Source organism: Leptodactylus fuscus, chromosome 6 (genome assembly GCF_031893055.1).
Source record: "Leptodactylus fuscus isolate aLepFus1 chromosome 6, aLepFus1.hap2, whole genome shotgun sequence".
NCBI classification, from domain to species: Eukaryota; Metazoa; Chordata; class Amphibia; order Anura; family Leptodactylidae; genus Leptodactylus; species Leptodactylus fuscus.
In genome coordinates, this window is record NC_134270.1 from 16,035,268 (window position 1) to 16,056,143 (window position 20,876).

Genomic DNA, 20,876 nt, shown 5'->3' on the forward strand with positions numbered 1-20,876 from the left:
AATGTCTGGTTTGCTTGGGTGGCTTAGCCATGCTTGGTGGTGGTAGGAGTCGGGCTTGCTCCCCTGGATGTGTGCCTGGAAAGCTAGCGCCCTCTTCTGTATGGTGAGCCATAGGGGGAGTCTGCCTAGCTCTGCCCTGCAGGCTATGTTGGTGGTGTTACGATGGACATGGAGCAGGTATTTGCAGAACTCCAGGTGGAAATTCTCTGTTGGGCTGGAATCCCACTTTGACTGATCTGGGTAGGTGGCTGGGCCCCAGACCTCACTGCCATAGAGAAGGATCGGGGAGATGACAGCGTCAAATATCTTCAGCCAGACCCTCACCGGTGGTTTGAGGTGGTACAGTTGTCTTCTGATGGCGTAGAAGGTTCTGCAGGCTTTTGCTTTCAGGGTTTCTATTGCTGCTTTGAAGCTTCCTGATTGGCTGAGCTCCAGCCCCAGGTAGGTGTAGCTGTTGGTTTTCTCCAGTGTGGAGCCGTTCAGTGTGAATTGTGGGGAGGAGGCTTTATTGTGGCCCTTCTTCTGAAATACCATGACTTTGGTCTTCTTCTGGTTGATGGGTAGGGCCCATGTGGTGCTGAATTTTTCCAGCACTGACAGGCTTTCTTGGAGGTCTTTCTCGGTGGGGGCCAGGAGTAGGAGGTCGTTGGCGTATAGCAGGAACTTCACCTCTTGATTGTTCAGGGTGAGGCCTGGGGTTGGTGAGGCCTCCAGGGCCTCCAGGGCCTCCAGGGCCTATAAAACATAGTGTATGACACTGTCAGGACTCCTAGGAACCTATCTATAAAACATAGTGTATGACACTGTCAGGACTCCTAGGAACCTATCTATAAAACATAGTGTATAACACTGTCACGACTCCTAGGGACTGATCTTCAGCGCATCCGGCTCTTTCTCTATACCAGTTCTGGCTCTCTAAGGCAAACACAGCTGAAGTTTTTTCAAATGAAAAGTGACATTATAATTCTCTGGGGTCTCTTCAGATTAGAGAGAACAATAGATGGAGACCTATGGAAAGTGTAAAAAATACAGGCACTCATTCCCACTAACAACAGCTAATCACTGAGCCACCATGCTGCCCCTTTATCACTAATAACATCTGTATTTGTACTCTGTGATATCTAAGCATCCAAAATAGTCAAATATGAAATAAGAGCTGGCACCAGCCTTGTGTTCGGAGACAGAGCAAACTAGTATTGTTGTTATATACTTCCAATGTATCATTGTGTGATTGGATGGTAGGGGGTTTAACAGTTTTCTTGGGGATTCAATAAAAGTTATATTTTAAACACCTGATAGTTTCTGAGATGGGAACTATGGGTTGATTTTGCTTAGCAAATTGTGTAGAGTAAAGGGACATTACACTGTGAACGGGAACTTATTGGGTTATTTTGTACTCAGCTCACACACAGACGTCTATGGAGAAGGGGAGGAGGAGGCTGTTCCAATGCCTCATTCTGTGAAGTGGTAAAATCTTATTTTGAAAGTTAGGCATGTCAGAAGAGCTCTTCTTCTGCAGTTATTTCCATTATCCTCTTCCCCTTTTCCATAGACTTCTATGTAAAAAGTAACTAAGTCTGATGCGAAGCTCAGATTGAAGTGGAGAAAGATAAAGATTTTGTTAACAAAATATAAAACAAATTTCTTATATTCATCTGAACTATTCATTTATGGAAAGTCGCTTTATCATTTGAGTTACACTTTAAATCTAGAATTTTGGTTCTATAAGGAACCAAAGGAGTCAATGGTCCAATATTGACTATTCACAGCTATGTCTAAAATATTTTTGTGTTTTTTTTTCAAAATTGCAGTTCACTTTTGCTGCTACAAGGAAAAGTTTATTAACCTGTATTGCCGCCTGTCTGCCATAGTAGAGCTGGACTCCTTAATATCCCAGCAGGCTCTTCGAGAAGCAATTACAGATGAAGAAGTTGGAGCTGCTAAGCAGAGACACCAGCAAGTCTTAGACTATGTCCAGGTATGATTAAATGCGCCCAGAAATGATAAAAGCAACTTAATATCTTTCCTATTTAGTATTTCAACATAAAAATATAAAGTACGACTGTCTCCACAAAAAATAAGACTAAGGTGTCTTATTTTTTGTGGAGACAGTCGTACTTTACCTTATACCTTATATGGAAATACAACAAAGTTATGGGTGTTAGAATTTGGTGACTCTAAGCAATTTTTTACAAAGTTTTGGATTTTTGTCAAGGTATTAAAACATTATATATATATATATATATATATATATATATATATATATATATATATATATATATAAATTTGATATTGACCCGCAAAATATAGGACATGTCATTTCGGCTGCACCATGAACACCATAAAAACATAATCCATGAGAAAATGGCGTAAATTTTCAACATCCCCCCATTGCAAATTTTTTTGCTCCATTTATATAGAACATCAAATGGTATCACTATCAAATACAATCTATCCCACAAAAAATAAGCCCCATACATCTCTGTGAGTGGATTTTGAAGGGCAAGGTATAGAAAACCAAAATCAAAGAAACAAAAATGGCTATGGCATGAAAGGTTTAAGAGTGCCTTGAACCAACTCAGAAAAAAGGGGTTGTGGGACTGCCAGGTCGAGAGGTAGCTTCAAAATGGTGACTTCCACAGCTATATACACAGCACACACTGTGTATACAGGGATCAGCAGGGCAGGGATGGTGATAAAGGTGGCAGGGTTGGAGTAAAAAAAAAAAAAAAATTCATCATTGCCTGTCACCGTTGCTCTGCTGTACAGTCCTGGCTCTGGTCCCAATGGTGCTGGTGAGGGACCAATGATGTCAACGTAAAACGTGATTGACCTTAGGGCTCATTTGAGCCTGTATAAAGAACAAGAACCGGGGCTGAACAGTGGAGTGCTGGGAATGGGTGAGTATGACTTTTTTTTAATTTGACCCCTTCTAATACCAAATTTATTTATGGCACTGTTGGAAAAATTTGCCCCTTTGCTCCTCTGTTTTTGTCAGTGCAGAGGCATGCTTGACTACTGCTTTCTTCAAATTCCTCCTTGGTGTGATCTTGTGACTTGGTGGCCCACCATTCTGGCAATAGCTATGAGTCCCGTAGATCAGAGCACCCCATTTATGCATCATTTATTCCAATGGGTAAATACTTCTGGCTGAAACACCCCTTTAGGTTGCGGAAACGCAGCTTTTTTTGTTCCACATTTTGTTGTGTTTTTTTTTGAACCAAAGCCAAGAATGGGAAATATATAGAAAGTTCTTACACTTCTACCTGTTGCTTAATCCACTTCTGGCTTTGGCTTTAAAAACTAATACAAAATCTGCAACAAAAAAAGCTGCATTTTCGCAATGTAAAGCCTCAGCTTTTAATTTTCTTTCTCTGGATCAACATAGTACAGTGATGGTGAACCTATGGCTCAGGTGTCAGAGGTGGCACTCAGAGTCATCTCTATGGGCATCCATCTGTGGAACAGATTATACTATATGGGGCCACTGTAGAGCAGATTATACTGTGTGGGGTCCACTGTAGAGCAAATTGTACTGTGTGGGGGCCACTGTAGAGCAGATTATACTGTGGGGGGGCCACTGTGGAGAAAATTGTACTGTGTGGGGGCCACTGTGGAACAGATTATACTGTGCGGGTCACTGTGGAGCAAATTGTACTGTGTGGGGGCCACTGTGGAGCAGATTATACTGTGTGGGGGCCGCTGTGAAGCAGATTGTACTGTGTGGGGGCCTTCACTTTTTATATCACACAGTATCTGTTTTTTAGCAGATATGTGTTGGCACTTTGTGATAAATTAGTGAGTTTTGGGTTGCATTTTGGGTACTCGATCTCCAAAAGGTTCACCATCATTGACATAGTAGAATTAGGGCGGGTCTCCACTTTAGCCTATCTGGTGGTTTTCTGTCTTCTGCCCCAAGAAACTGGATGGGGGACAGAAACCCGACGGTCAGTTTTCAAACCCATTCACTTGAATGAGTTTACAAAGTGACTTCTTCCTCTCCGCATCGAAACCGTTTTTTTTTTTTTTTTAATCGGACACAAAGTACTGCATGTCCAGCAGGTGTGAACCTGCCCTTAGAGGTTGATCTTGATAGCTCTGTGTCTTATCAATCATCCATGCGATATGTGATATCGACTCCTAATTTTTTGATTGATTTTCCTTAATTCCACCCCCGTCCTCCCGATCCTCTAGCCAACAAACGAGTCCTGGGGTTATTCTCAGAACATTCCAATGACACTTATTTCTTAATATTCCACCGAACACAACACCTAATAACAACACCAAATGTAGCAATGCTGAAATAAAATTTTTGTAAGAAATTTTTTAATTTTTTCCTAAACGGGAATCTTAGTTTAGTTTTTTTTTTTTTTCCCTACCTCGGCATATTATCACCTGAGCTGCGGGCATTGGGACACACATCCCTATTAGATTTCAGGTTTACAGCACGCCCTCCCCGCTGGCTTGCATTCATTCTCAGGTCCAAAATACATTACGAGAAACACACTCGACTGTGTTTTATTGGCACTTTTCAGCACGTCTCGGATGGTTGAAATCACTTGGCCTTTGACTCTGTGCCTCCCAGCCTACCCGAGGCATGGGTAAACAGCTTAATAAAAGGCATCCTGTCATGTCTTATTACTTAACAATAGCATCATTATCCCACATATATGCAAAAGCCACCACATTTTAATTAAATAAATTTGCGAGTCTACGAGTGGGAGGGAAAAAAGCACAGAGGGCTAACAGTATTGCAATGTATACGTGGATTTGTATATCTATTTTTTGCATAAACATAGACGGTCGGCCCACATTATTTTCCTTGGCTACAAAGAGAGCACAGAAATGATCCTCGCTGATATTCATCAAATCGCCTGAAATAAATGAAGAAATAATAATAACCGGCCGTGATTATTATTAGTATCGAGCGTGGCTAAATATAGTGATATGGTCATTAAAGAAACACCCAAATAACAGCACACAATGTCCCCTGCTGGGAACCGCCCTCCCTTTAACACTAAGGCTACATTCAGACAACCTAGGTACAAAATGGCCGTCAAAAATGTCCATTTTTTCTCAAATACCCCATACGGTTGAGTCTATGGTGGGACCCATGAAAACGGGCAAAAATAGGACCTATAGTTTGATGGTCCATGACGGGATGTCGAAATAGCAGCCTCGAATCACTAACATTCACAATCGTGCAAATGTAGACAAAGGTTACGGCCCCACGTCGCGGAAACGTTGCAGATTTTGCAGCAGTTTTTTCAGCCAAAGCCAGAAGTGGATTGCATAAGGTGGAAGTGTAAGGCTGAATTCACAGGGGGTTTTTGAACCGGATTTTGAGGTAGTAATCCGCCTCAGAATCCGATCCAAAATCCGATCGTCACAGCGGTCCACTCCGGATTAGGCTCAAATGAATGGGCCTAGTTGGGAGCAAGTGTCGCGGAATCCGTGGCATGAAACGGCAGCCGTGGACAGGAAAAAAACACTTGCGGAAATAGGAAGTGAACAGCTCCCATTGAAGTCAATGGGAGGTGTTTTTTTGACCCGGATTTTGACGCAGATTACGCGTCAAAATCCAGTCCAATAAACCCCATGTGAATTCAGCCTAAGAACCTCCTATATACAGTATATCTCCCATTCCTTTTGGAGCCATTCTTGGATTTGGCTAAAAAAAAAAAAAAAAGCAACAAAATCTGCAACAAAAAAAAGTTCCATTTTCGCAACGTGGGGCCTCGACCTAATAGTCAGAATGATGAAACATTATTTTTTTAAAAATGTATTCTTACCATCTAATGCAGGATCCGACATTTCATGCCCGCTTTTGCTGGTGATGCATATAAATATGTGATAGGAGACTTCAAAAAGTTTCAGATTTTTTATTTTTTTCAACTCAATTGATTAAGAATTTCAAAGACAAATTACGTAAATTTTCTTGCAAGGCCAAACAGACTAGTGTCGTGGCTCTCTCAGACACAAGAAAATGACTACAAAAAATCTGAAAGTCCAGAAACTTTTTACTAACACTTGTACTCAAGGAGAGTGCACACACATCTCTACATGAGCGTAGTGGTTGGGCCTTGTCCTCTTCCAGCAGATATCGATAGACTAAGTAAGTTTAGGCACAACTGCAAGCTTCTGTAGGATCCTACACCTTGAGGTTTGTGGGACACCAGAGGCGACAGCAGCTTCAGATCCCTGTTGGCTTCTTTGTAATGGTATTTTACGGTAGTTCGGTGAGTCCCGAGACACAAAACCATCCATGAGTTTAATTGGACAAAAAAAATGACCACTTTATGATACTTAAATCCCACTTGCATAATAATTTGGAACATGGGTTCCTCTATGCGCACTGAGCAAAATGTGACCAAATTCTGGTGTAATTTGCAACAATAAGTGTCTAGTAGGGTTGAGTGATCGGGATCGCGAAAGATTGGATCCCGTTTGGCGATCGAGCAAATTTCTTGATCGGGATCGGCTGGAAAATGATCGAAAATTTTAAATCTCAAGATGTGCTCAACCCTACTTTGTAAACAGAGGGCGCTCTTAACTCATGATGAGGCGGTGCCAAGATGAAAATCTAAGCAGCCCCGGGGCTTCCATAGAGTCTGCCATGACTTGTGCCACTTTTTTGGCGTAAATGACAATGAATATGACGCAGACATAAATCCCTAAGCCTGCACCCCACCCACTCTCTGTACTATTGTAAAGTTGGTGTGGCCTATGTGGTGACACCATGTGCCAAAATTTTGGTTCATTCAATTTTTTTTCCCTAATCTAAAGCAACTAATATAAATAGTGTAAAGTTAGACTAGCTCACGTGAACCTAAACCAGATTTATTACAGTGTCTAATGCACCTAATCTGGTGTAGGTTCACATGGGCTAGTCTAACTTTACACTACTTACAGTAGTTGATTTAGATTAGGACAAAAAAAAAAAATTGCACCAAAATGTTGGAACATTTTTTCGGCACCTGGTAAGCGCATTAGACACTGTAATAAATCTTGTGTAGTATAAGACTATGTCTAGCCTAGTTCAGTCCCATTCAAGTTAATGGGCTGAGCTGCGATACCAAACACAGGCATTATACAATGCTTGGTGCTGTGCTTGGTATTGTGAGGCAAAAATAGAATTGGCATGTTTTCTATATGGGCCTATCTCTTATCATGGAAAGCAAAAGGAATGATACAATAATATTACCAAATACATACAATATAATATCGTTATATAATCCAGCTATAATGTGTCTACAGCCTGTAATATTGCCATACAGTACGCAATTCAATATACCGTATAGTAACTAGAAAATCAAATGACGCTTTGTCTATCATCAGACGGCCCTCGGGTCCCTCCAGCTCCAGGGGCTGAATGACTATAGTAACATCAACCCCTATAGTATAGGTATATACCTGGGAATACGCAAGAGAGTGACCTGGGGGCAAAGAAGCTGGTCACATGACCCTGGATTGGCAGGGTTGTTTTATCACATTGGTGGGCACCATGCAAAGGTTTTACAAGTGAGCTCCCCTTCATCCCATCACTTGTCTCATGCACATTATGATTACCCCTCAATGGCCCCCACATGGTATAATGCCCCATAGTGGCCATCACACAATATAATGCCTCCATAGTGGCCCAATTAAATATAGTCATCACACAGTCACATGTCCCTTCATGTATCACACATTAGCCTCTCCCACGTAACCCCTCAGATATTAACCCGTCCCATCCCAGTGACCCCTCAGACATTAACCTGTCCCATCCCAGTGACCCCACAGACATTATATTATAATGTCTGCCACCAGTTGCTCCACATTCTTATGTCCCCTTCTAGGTTTAGCCGACATTTTCATGGTCCCCTTCCAGTTTGCCTCCATAATTTCACGTCCACCCCCAGGCTGCTCCCACAGTTTCATCTCCCCCTTTCAGTTGCCCCCACTATATATATATATCAAAGAAAAACAACCTTAACACTCACCTTTCCCCTCTGTTCTCTCCTTTCTCTGATCCCAGAGCCTTCAGAGAGTAACATACGGGATGTAAGATAAGATAATCCTTTAATAGTCCCACCATGGGGAATTCAGCGTTACAGCAGCATGGATAATACAATAATATATTATAAGAAAGACACATACAAGCTCATAGCAGAAGAAAGATACTAGGAGTCATAGCAACTAGGAAGAAAAAGAAAGACTCAGGATCATTTAGTTCTCTGTGCGGAGTGATCTTCACTTGGTCTGATGTAGATTATACAGCCTGGTCACGGTTGGGAGGAAGGACCTGCGATAGCTTCTTCTCACACTTGGGGTGGAGCAGACGGTCACTTACAGTGCTGCCAAGTGCCATCAAGGTCTCATACATGGGGTGGGATTTGTTCTCCCGCATGGAGGTCACCACGGACAGTATCCTTCTGCCACCCACCACCTGTACTGGGTCCAGGGGGCTCCCCAGGACAGAGCTGGCCCTTCTAACCAGCCTGTCAAGTCTATTTCTATCCATGGCTGGTATACTGCTCCCCCAGCAGGCCACACTGAAAAAGATGGTTGATGCTACCACGGAGTTGAAAAAGGCCCTTAGACGTGTCCCCTGGACTCCAAAGGCCCTCAGCCTCCTGAGCAGGTAGAGTCTGCTGTGGCCCTTTCTGTGCAGCGCCTCCAGTTGATCCGCCCAGTCTAGTTTATTATTGAGGAGCACACCCAGATACTTATAGGTCCTGACTATCTCATTGCCTGTCCCTATAGTGACATCTCTATATGATATCGACTGCTTCAAGATAACGGGAGTAGAGACAGTGGCCAAATGGTGAAGCAGGGAGTGAACAGCTTCCTGCTTCACCATTAACTTTAGATCATCTGTGTCCAGAGATTGCAGATGAGTTGGAGCAGCCTAAACCCATTGCCTGTAACAGTGGGGCAGCAAATACAGGACTGTCCCACTGTTCCAAGGGTGCCCCTGCTACTATACGGCCCTGTGCAAGTGCATCCATGGCCTTACAGATAAAGCAGAGCCTGGAACCCCAAAGTGAGCCTTCAAAACAACCCCTGGAAGAAGTAAATAAAAAAAATCTTTTTGGAGAACCTCTTTAGGCTGAGGTCTCATGTAGCCAAAAAGTGCTACAGAAAAAACGCAGAAAATTTTTTTTTTTTCCAGCATTTTCCTCTGTGTTTTTTTTTTATCCTATTAAATCTATAGGGAAAACGGTCGGGATTCTGCAGTGATGACAATGAGTAAGGCCCGCCCTTCTGACAGTACAGGGATATTGGTGCTGGAAATTACTGGCACCAATATCTCTAAAAGCTGACATCGCACGTGATCTAGCGGTATATAATACCGCCAATATCACCGGACACGAGAACTCTTGCTTTAAATATGTTATAGCACGCAACGCGCGATGACTAAAGTGCTGCCTCCTCGAAAACTGGCAGGAGCACAAGAGAAAATTCAGACTGTGCCAGGTACGCTCTGGCATGCAAAAGCAACAAGGTTTTTTTTTTATATCCATACAAAAAGTTCTTCATCGTTTCTCGCTGCCTTTACAGACAGTATGGGTTTGCCTCATTCCGATCCGCAACGGTGACTGTTTTCGCTTCTGTCACCTTGACACATGACGCCTTTTGTCTAGCACGCTAGATCTCCGGATTATCGGGGTCCGAGGCACAGAATATCTCCTAGATGATTGCCCCGGGTCCCGTACTAATAAAAAGCAGCTGTACCATACCTTGTAAGGAATAAATCATCTGTGCAGACCACAGTGATCTTCAGCACTGACCACAAACCACAGGAACATGTGTGTGATCATACATTAAAACTGTACAACAGTCATTCCACAAACCGCACATTACAGAGAGCAGGGAAAGGCTATGTCAATACCGTATAGTTATGAAAATCAGGGACCAGACCTAGCAACAGGGAACAAGGGTGCAAACTGTCACCCCAAAAATAAGAGTTTCATTCTTAATATTTTTGAATCCTACGTTTTTATTATTGAGCAAGGGGTCATAAAGAAGCAGAAAAAAGAAATTGAGAATTTTAGGGTAAAAAGTTTTCAAAAATGATAGGAATTCTTTGGATTTGTTTCATTGTTTATACAATGAGATTTCTCATACTCATGTAATAAATTGACAGGATGGGTAAAGAAAATTATGACTGAGGTGTCCAACCTCGGGGACCCCAACTAAATCCTGGTAAGGGTCCCTATTACTCTCAGACACCTAGCTGAGCAGCCTTCCCATTGACTGTAATGGAGCTGTGCTGCGTTTCTCCCAGAACTTCTTCTTATTCCCAGTGGATAAAAATCAGTCCATGGAGGGGCCACACGGTGGCTCAGTGGTTAGCACTGCAGCCTTGCAGCGCTGGAGTCCTGGTGTTCAAATCCCGCCAAGGGCAAAAAAATAACCATCTGCAAGGAGTTTGTATGTTCTCCCCGTGTTTGCATGGATTTCCATCCCAAATTCCAAAAAGACATACTGATATGGAAAAAAAAATGTACATTGTGAGCTCTATGTGGGGCTCACAATCTACATTAAAAAAAAAAAAAAATCAGTCCATGGTCATGTGATGGACACACTGGTGCGTGGCCCGGTATAGTCATAAAATAGTAATAAGATATGTGCCTGGTAATGAGCTGTGCACCTGTGTGTACATCATATGACTATGGACTGTATATCACATGACCATGGACTGTATATCACATGACCAAGGACTATATATCACATGATCATGGACTGTATATCACATGACTATGGACTGTATATCACATGACCAAGGACTATATATCACATGACTATGGACTGTGTATCACATGACCAAGGACTATATATCACATGATCATGGACTGTATATCACATGACTATGGACTGTATATCACATGACCAAGGAATATATATCACATGATCATGGACTGTATATCACATGACCATGGACAGTATATCACATGACCATGCACTGTATATCACATGGCAATGGACTGTATATCACATGACTATGGACTGTATATCACTTGATCGTGGACTGTATATCACATGACCATGGACTGTATATCACATGACCATGGATTGTATATCATATGACTATGGATTGAATATCACATGGCTGTGGACTTTATATCACATGACTATGGACTGTATATCACATGACCATGGATTGTATATCATATGACTATGGATTGAATATCACATGGCTGTGGACTTTATATCACATAAGTATGGACTGTATATCACATGCCCATGGATTGTATATCACATGACTATGGACTGTATATCACATGACTATGACCTGTATATCACATGACTATGGACTGTATATCACATGACTATGGACTGTATATCACATCACCATGGTCTGTATATCACATGACTATGGACTGTATATCACATGACTATGGACTGTATATCACATCACCATGGTCTGTATATCACATGACTATGGACTGTATATCACATGACTATGACCTGTATATCACATGACTATGGACTGTATATCACATCACCATGGTCTGTATATCACATGACCATGGACTGTATATCACATGACTATGACCTGTATATCACATGACTATGGACTGTATATCACATGACTATGGACTGTATATCACATGACTATGGACTGTATATCACATCACCATGGTCTGTATATCACATGACTATGGACTGTATATCACATGACTATGGACTGTATATCACATCACCATGGTCTGTATATCACATGACTATGGACTGTATATCACATGACTATGACCTGTATATCACATGACTATGGACTGTATATCACATCACCATGGTCTGTATATCACATGACCATGGACTGTATATCACATGACTATGACCTGTATATCACATGACTATGGACTGTATATCACATGACTATGGACTGTATATCACATGACTATGGACTGTATATCACATGACTATGGACTGTATATCATATCACCATAGGCTGACTTTTATCCCCTGGCATTAAGCAGAATGAATAGCAGGAAGATCTAGAAAAACCATGAGGAATTGATACAGAAAGTATATTGGAAAAATGTCCAACTTTTTATTATACAAACCATAACATTTATCTCTCAATGTTGGTCTGAAAGTGGACAAACCCTTTAATGGAGCTGTGCTGCAGTTCTCCCAGAGCTCCACCACTTATTCAGGAGGGATTATAAATGGCAGACTATAGTGTGTCTGGATAGATGCTGGATTATACGATGCTCAGACGCTGCCATCTTGCTGTGATACATAAGGAGTCTTCCTGTTTTTCAGCAAACAGATGAAATCTGGCGTGAAATGCGATGGATAATGGATGCTCTTCAGTACGCTCGATATAAACAGCCAGTAACTGGATTACCCATCACAAGATTTCTTGACCTTACAGAAGAACAAAATCAGAAAAAAAATAATTCCACATCCTCTCACCTAGACTGTCTGCCATCGCCATCGCCATCACCAGAGCTGCACCGGAGGAAGACGATGAGTGGTAAGGTTTCTGTCGAACATGGCCACTTCTTGCCGTGTTTCTACCCAATACGGGGTCCATGTATGTGGTTTTCTAATGTACTGTAGCATTCTGGAATAACGGTGGCCGGAGATATGAGTAAGGGCACTATTGGGTGAGACTAAACCAGGGAGTTGACCCTGAGACTGGGGCATCACATGACAAAACGTTGCACGACTAAAAGACTTGACAATTGGCAAACATAACTTTTTGTTGCAAGAGTTAGCTGCAGAAACAAAGCCACGTCATAGACATGTGACAGGATAGTTGCAATGGCTAATAATTTCCATTGAAATCTATGATTCAAAAAAGTTGGAACACATCACTATACGACACCTTCGAAATTTTTGTTCATGTAACTTCTGTGTGTTTTTTTTTTGTTGTGCAACCCTGTAGCCCCAGCCTTATGGATTATGTGTCCTCTAGTGTTTACCTCCCTCTAGGAGGATTTACCACAAGGTTTCTACCATTGGAGTAGTCCCTGCTAGCGATATCTGACTCATAGACTGGCTGGGAAATCTAAATATTGGTTCCAAAATAGTAGGTAGGAAACATGGTCAGAAATAGCAAGGGTCAAGTCATGCGGAGTTCAGTTGCGAGCAGAGGATTGGCCCAGGTCGAGTCATTTCTTTCTTTCATGGTTATCATCTAATTGCATAGGCATACTTGTAAGCGAGTGGTGGGCTTGTGTTCGTACGCAGAAGCCAGACAGATCTGGAAGAGCTTCAGAAAACTCATGCAGTGAACGTAGCTGTGCCCAGAGGCAAAAAGGTAGTCAGGCAGGTAACGGTCACAGATCTCCTCCTTATAGCCATTTGGCTTCTACTAGAATAAATAAATAAAATTTGAGTCCCTTCTGGGAATAGTGCTTGACAATGTAAATTTTTTTGGGGAGGGGGTTTGTGTGCTCTAAGTTTATGATATGGCGCAAACAGTCCACATTTACAGGATGTGTGTAGTCAGTAGAGAGATAGGAGTCACATCCTACAGCCTAAGGGTGCTCAAAGCCCTTACTGCTACATAAGAGTATACCAGGGCTCTAATTGCCTCCTTCTAGGTATGGGACCATGTTCCAAAATTTACCTTACGGCCCAGAAGTTTCAGGTTGTCCCTCTGTCCACAAAGATGAGCTCAACCTAAAAAGAGGACCTAGAAGATAAGCTCACCTAGTAGAGAGTACTGAGAAGATGAGCTCCACCTGGAAGAGAGGACTGAGAAGATGAGCTCCACCTGGAAGAGAGGACTGAGAAGATGAGCTCCACCTGGAAGAAAGGACTGAGAAGATGAGCTCCACCTAGTAGAGAGTACTGAGAAGATGAGCTTCACCTGAAAGAGAGGATTGAGAAGATGAGCTCCACCTGGAAGACAGGACTGAGAAGATGAGCTCCACCTGGAAGAGAGGACTGAGAAAATGAGCTCAACCTGGAAGAGAGGACCTAGAAGATGAGCTCACCTAGTAGAGAGTACTGAGAAAATTAGCTCAACCTGGAAGAGAGGACTGAGAAGATGAGCTCCACCTGGAAGAGAGGACTGATAAGATGATCTCAACCTGGAATTGAGGACCTAGAAGATGAGCACACCTAGTAGAGAGTACTGAGAAGATGAGCTCAACCTGGAAGAGAGGACTGAGAAGATGAGCTCCACCTGGAAGAGAGTACTGAGAAGATGAGCTCCTCCTGGAAGAGAGGACTGAGAAGATGAGCTCCACCTGGAAGAGAGGACTGAGAAGATGAGCTCCACCTGGAAGAGAGGACTGAGAAGATGAGCTCAATCTGGAAAAGAAGACTGAAAAGATGAGCTCACTTAGTACAGAGGACCGAGAAGATGAGCTCACCTAGCAGAGAGGACTGAGAAGATTCGCTCAACTGGGAACAGAGGACTGAGAAGATGTGCTCACATAGTACAGAGGACCAAGAAGATGAGCTCAACTAGCAGAAAGGTCTGAGATGATTCGCTGAACCGGGGAGAGAGAACTGAGAAGATGAGCTCAACTAGCAAAGGTAACTGAGAAGATGAGGGTATCCTGGAAGAGAGGATCGAGAAGATAAGTTGAATCTGAGAGGACTGAAAAGGTGAACTAACTTAGGACAGAGAACCAAGAAGTTGAGGTAGCCTAGAAGAGGGGACTGAGATGATGAGCTCAACCTGGAAGAGAGGACTGAGAACATGAGCTCACCTAGCAAAGGGGACTGAGAAGATGAGCTAAATCTGGAAGGGAGAACGTAGAAGATGAGCTAACTTAGTACAGATGACCAAGAGGTTGAGCTCACCTAGCAGTGGGGACTGAGATGAGCTCAACCAGAAAGAGAGGACTGAGAAGATGAGCTCAACTAATTGAGAGGACTGAAAAGATGAGCTCCACCTGGAAGAAAGGACTGAGAAGATGAGCTCACCTATCAGAGAATAACAAGAAGTCGAGTTCACCTCGTAGAGAGCACAGAGAGCTCATCTATTCATTCCCCAATGCATGTAATGACGCTATGATGTGTCTATATGATGGTGTCAATCACAGATTATATTTTGTTTGAGTAAGACATCAGCTTGAGTCAGGATCCTCTGGTGGACCAGTCTGATACTGGTGATGTCAACGTCATGAACAGGAAATAACAAAGGGTAGTCAGGGATCGGGAACCGGAGAACAAACTGGAATACACAACAATTTCAAAATGGCTTATAATGGGGCAAGTAGATAATCGATTAAATAAAAAAAAAATCTCTGAAAACCCCTTTAGCCCCCCCCCCCCCACGTTGCAGAAACACAGTTTTTTTGTTGCAAATTTTGTTACGGTTTTTTGAGCCACAGCCAGGAGTGGATTGAGCAGAAGGTCGAAGTATAAGAACTTCCTATATATTTCCCATTCCTTTTGAAACCATTCTTGGCATGGCTCAAAAAACTGCACCAAAAAAGCTGCGTTTCTGCAACGTGGGGGGGGGGGGGCATCCTTAAGGACAAATTGAGTTTCATGAGTTTCTGAAGACGACGTCACAGTTCTTCTCTTTGATTCTGGTTTTCTCTATTCTACGGATAGAATTTATAGAGTAGCAGTTTAGCGAGCGTGGCCCTAATCCTCTCATTTCCCTCAAGTCTCCCATCTCATAGAGTAATGAAGAATAACAGTGGGTCGGTGAAGTGTATACAGAAAATGTTATGGCCTCGCCACTTCAAAGGAGCCCAATTTACCACTAAGTCAGTTTAACCAGAAAACCACTAAATGAAAACCCTCCCATCTAAACAGTTCCAGACAGGTGGTGGAAGAAGTGTGAGCGCAGTCGACTCATTTTTGGATGTCTATGGTTTTGGAGCCGAGGATGAAAAAAAAAAGTGACAATTCATCTTAGGAGGTACAATAATGGTCCTCGGATCTGCTTCAGTGACCTACTTTATATCCAGGACCTTCGGTGAAGAATAGGTGTTTGCTTATTTATATTTCAGGAAAAGTCGGGATTTCTACTAGTTTGTGCACGGGTCTGTGCACCTCAAGATGTTTGCTTTTACTTCCCTTGATGTGGTCTTCTGATTTAGCGGTGAATGTTCTGGAGGTTTGTGGTTTATTTCATTCTCTCCTTTTCTTTTTTTTATGTAAGGACTTGTCTCGCTTTCTCTTTGTACTTTCATAATAAAGGACTTGATAGGAATGTGAGGAAACGCAAGTACCTACAATACGTGATGCCAAGGACTAAGGAAGCTTTAGATTAGTCGCACTATGCATGGATTGTATAGAACGTGACGTACACAGGGGAACGGTTTACCGGCATTCTAAAAGGGATAGAAGGGGTTAAAAGATATAATAAGTATTACTTAATTATTGGGTCATCACAGATCTTGACATACAGGAAATGTCTACTTGGCCTCAGTGATGATCGGCTTCAACCAGTGAGCAGGCATTTCCTGTTCGTAAAGATGGGACCAAGAAGTAGAGGTGAGTGGAGACCAAGGAGGTACGGCAGGTTTGGGGTGAGGCGAGTAATCCTTATTTTTATTTTTTTTTTTATCTATTGTTCCCCTTTTATAAATATTTTATCCATAAAGACAACCCCTTTAAAGCTAAAAATGAACCAAAAAACAAAAATATGCTGTTATGGTTACGACTCACCAGATATTGATGGAAGATCCCATTTTTCTTCTCCTTCTACGTTAAAAATGAACCAGGTGATCCCTTACCCCTTCTAGAAAGTATATACAAGTTAGAATGGGGTCTACAGTGTTAGTATAGGGAACCAGTTAAAATGGCCTCCAGTGATAACAGTCTAAGGTATATGGGGGCCTACACATAGATTAGTACAGGGATAGGAAGCTGTATGCAATAAACCAGGACTGCGGAGATAACCACTGACCTTCAAGAAGAATAGCAGTAAGCCACCGAATATCAGGGACAAGGGTACTGAACTACTGAATATCAGGGACATGGGCTCCAAGCCACCAAACATCAGGGACAATGGCATTAAACTACTGAATATCAGAGATAATGGTAGTTAGCTACTGAACATCAGGGACAAGGGCACCGAACGAGTGAATATCATGGAAACGTTTAATGTGTCCAACAATTTTTACATGAGGGAGATAAGCTGCCCCCCAATATGATATGTATGCTTGGCCAAAAAGCCTGTGTGTATATGAGGATGTTGGGAGGGATAGCTGTTTGGCAGTTTCGGACATTACACAATCCACACATGAGGCCAAAAAAATCAGGGGGGCCCTGCAACAATGCGTTGTTGTGGCACTTTTTTAAAAAAAAATTGCCCGCTACCTATTGGATTATTCCAACAATTAGCGGCCGATATTTTACTCACTGATCCTCGCTCCTGTCCAGGCCACCACTTCATCCTCCAGAACATACTGAAAAGTGGGTCCCCATTCTGAAGAACCTCATAACGTAACACCTGCTTCATTTGCCTTGGGATGTAATGTATGGAACCCCCGGAGGCCGAAGCGCAGGTGACCTGGACAGGAGTGAGGATGGGTAAGTAAAATATTGGCTGCCACTTGTTTGAACAATCCAGTAGAAAGCAACCTAACTGTACGGGGGACAAAAAAGGGTGCAATATAATGTGTGGGGCCAAAAAGGGGACAGTATTTTGTGTTGGGGCCAAAAAGGGGACAATATACTGTGTTTTGGGCCTGTAAATGGGGAGAATAAAGGGGCAATATACTATATGTAGGACAGTAATATACTGTGGGGACTAGAGCTGAGCCGATCTTGAGATTTCAGGATCTATTTTAAAATCCAATTTCCAATAATTTTCCAGCCGATCCCGATTGTGAAATTTGCTCGATCGCCGATCGGGATCCGATCTTTCCCGATCCCGATCGTTCAACCCTATTGGGGACAATTATCTGTGTGAGGACCAATAAAGGGTGACCTACCAATGAAGAGAGGGGGGGGGGAGACACTTCTAATAAAAAGGGGGCCTGACCTAAAATTATCGATTGGGAGCCCCCGACAATAATTTTGCTTGGAGATGGGCCACTTATTAGGTACGGTTGCCTAACCCAGAGCTATTGGCCCCATAGGGAGCAATGAAATAAGAAAAAATCAACAGAATATAGTAGTGTAATATAAAATAGGATTGATACATTTCACCTGGAAATTCCTATCGTAACCTTATCAGCTTTTTCACAATTTTTTCCCTAATATCAGTATTCTGAGAACGAAGCCGTAACCCAGGACCGATAACGTCACTTTTTTCGGCACTGCTACATGTTACAGAACGAGCCGTGAAACTTGATTTAACAAGTTATTACAGGCTCCAGAAAGTGGAATATTTTTGCCATTGACACATTACACAGCAACAATATGATCCTGATACTTAATCCTTTCTACCTATAGCTGTCTGAAAGGCTCCACAGCCCATTAACTCATTTCAGCGTGGGTTCTCTCGACAGAAAAAAAAAAAATGCTACAGCGTGAAGACAAATAGGAGTTTGCTCGATGCTGAAAAGAGTTTCTGTTTCGCAGACAGATCTCCATTAAGAAGGAACACACTTGGGTAAGGAGCTAAAAATCACTCTACAGACAGATGAAGATCTGGGGAAAGGGCTCCGTTAGTAGAAACTTCTGGCAGTCCCCCATTATTTACAGTCTGGGTAAACTGCCCGTAAGGACTCCTTTTTGTTGAGGCTTTTATAAATTAGTCTTGTTCCAGACGGTGGAGTGGACAATTGCTAAAGTTCTTAGTAAATAAAAAAATATTAGGAACATCGTCTACCTATCAACGTATCCTTAGACTCCCATGTTCCTTAACCCTATAGTTGTGTTATATCCTGGTTAGATATGGCACGTTTGGTTGCTGCCGTTTTTATATTTCATAGGATATTTTTGTAGCTTTTGTAGCATTTAAGTGTATTGTCATTTATGGAGGAAGAAATTTTTTTAAAAAAATTTAAAATTAAAATAGTAAAAATGGAAAGTCTACAAAAATATTAACAATAATACTGTGGAACCTCTAGAGAAAAAAAAGCCACCAAAATTGCATTGAAAAGTGGTCTTCTGGGTGACGGTATCAAAGGAGATGATCAACATGCATAATGCCGTGAAAGCTCTACAAGACAATCACCAAAATTTCATCGGAAAGTGGTCGTCTAGGTAGTGGTCTCAAAGGAGATGATCAACATGCATAATACCATGAAAGCTCTACAAAACAATCTCCAAAATTTCATCGAAAAGTGGTCTTCTAGGTTGTGGTGTTAAACAAGATGGTCATACTGTTAAACTTCTACAAGACAACCACCAAAATTTCATTGAAAAGTGGTCATCTAGATGGTGGTCTCAAAGGAGATTGTCAACATGCATATACTGAGAAACCTCTATAAGACAACCAACAAAATTGCATGGAAAAGTGGATTTCTAGGTGTTGGTCTCAAACAAGATGGTCAACATGCACAATACTGTAAAACCTCTATAAGACAACCAACAAAATTGCATCAAAAGGTGGTCTTCTAGGTAGTGGTCTCAAACAAGATGGTCCACATGCACAATACTGTAAAACCTCTATAAGAGAACCACCGAAGTTGCATCAAAAAGTGGTATTCTAGGTGGTGGTCTCAAAGGAGATGGTCAACGTGCATAATACTGTAAAATCTGTACAAGACAACCACCAAATTGACATTGAAAAGTGGTCATCTAGGTGGTCTCAAACCAGATGGTCAAAATGCATAATACTTTGAAACCTCTACAAGACAACCACCAAAATCACATCAAAAAGTGGTCTTCTAGAAAGTGGTCTCAAACAAGATAGTCAACATGCATAATACTGTGAAACCTCTACAAGACAACCACCAAAATTCCATCGAAAAGTGGTCTTCTAGGTGGTGGTCTCAAAGGAGATGGCCAGCATGCATAATACTATGAAACCTCACCAGAAGGTCACCTCTTTGAGAAGACCACCTCCTTACCCAGACCACATTTTCAGTTTTCCATACTAGTTATCTTCTTTGAGAAAACCACCTTTCTAGAAGACCACTTAGTAATGTAATGTAAAGTAGTGTGGTCATCTCAAAGAGTTTTCACTGTATTTTATGGTGCTGAAGATCCATCAGAAGAAATCTGATCCAGATATGGGGGTTGTCTTCTCAAAGAGTCAGACTTTGAAGAGGTTTCTTTGTGTATTTTGGACATAGGAATGTTCTAGTTAATGTAATCACCAAGAAACACCAGAATCCAGAAAAAGTTCACACATGGATCCGCAGCCAAGCCAGGCTAGAATCTACAGAGAAATCTACCAGAAAATCATCACCAAGTGATGAATTTGGTGTGAAGTTTCCACAATGAATTATGTGGGAAGAAAAAATAAAAAAATGACTGAAAAAACCCCATAAAAAACATAGTTCTCACCTTAGTCTTCTCTTCTCTCGTAAAAAAAAAAAAAAATTGGAACAATTCGTAATATTTGGGACGAACCCATCTTGTTACAAGCCGATTCGCACATCTCTAGCCATCACAAAGGAAATGAATGGTCAGGTAAAGCTTTCCCAGGTAGCTTTGGAAGTTAGACATATGGCCATGGATGGACAGACACAGACAGCTCATGGCCCAGGTGCGAGAATAGTTATTGACCTCTTGTTTTCCAATATCTCAGTATAGAGCGCCCCCTTATGTCTCTCTAACAATCCACCACTAATCCCTGACCATGAACTCTGTTAGCTAAGGCTTTTACCTGCAAAGTAATAGACGGTAGAAAGATGTTATTAAAGGGATTATCTGGGGAATAAAGAAGTTTATCAGAGCGCCCCCCCCCCCCCTTTATTACTAATATATACTTTGATCCTCCAGTGCCCCATTTATTATTTATCTCCTATCTATCTATCTATCTATCTATCTATCTATCTATCTATTTATTTATCTATCATCTATCTTCTATCTCCTATCTATCTCTCTCTCTCTCTCTCTCT

The 20,876-nt window shown here is 42.0% G+C and overlaps 1 protein-coding gene across 1 annotated transcript in view; it reads left to right on the forward strand.

The window, feature by feature from the left end:
* The window catches only part of ANKFN1 (ankyrin repeat and fibronectin type III domain containing 1), a 265,159-nt gene that overhangs the window by 228,985 nt on the left and 15,298 nt on the right, over positions 1-20,876 (forward strand). Inside the window, exons 16-17 of the mRNA XM_075279403.1 lie at positions 1,812-1,978; positions 12,256-12,469. Coding sequence (XP_075135504.1) covers positions 1,812-1,978; positions 12,256-12,469 — 381 coding nt within the window. The remainder of the gene's footprint in view (positions 1-1,811; positions 1,979-12,255; positions 12,470-20,876) is intronic.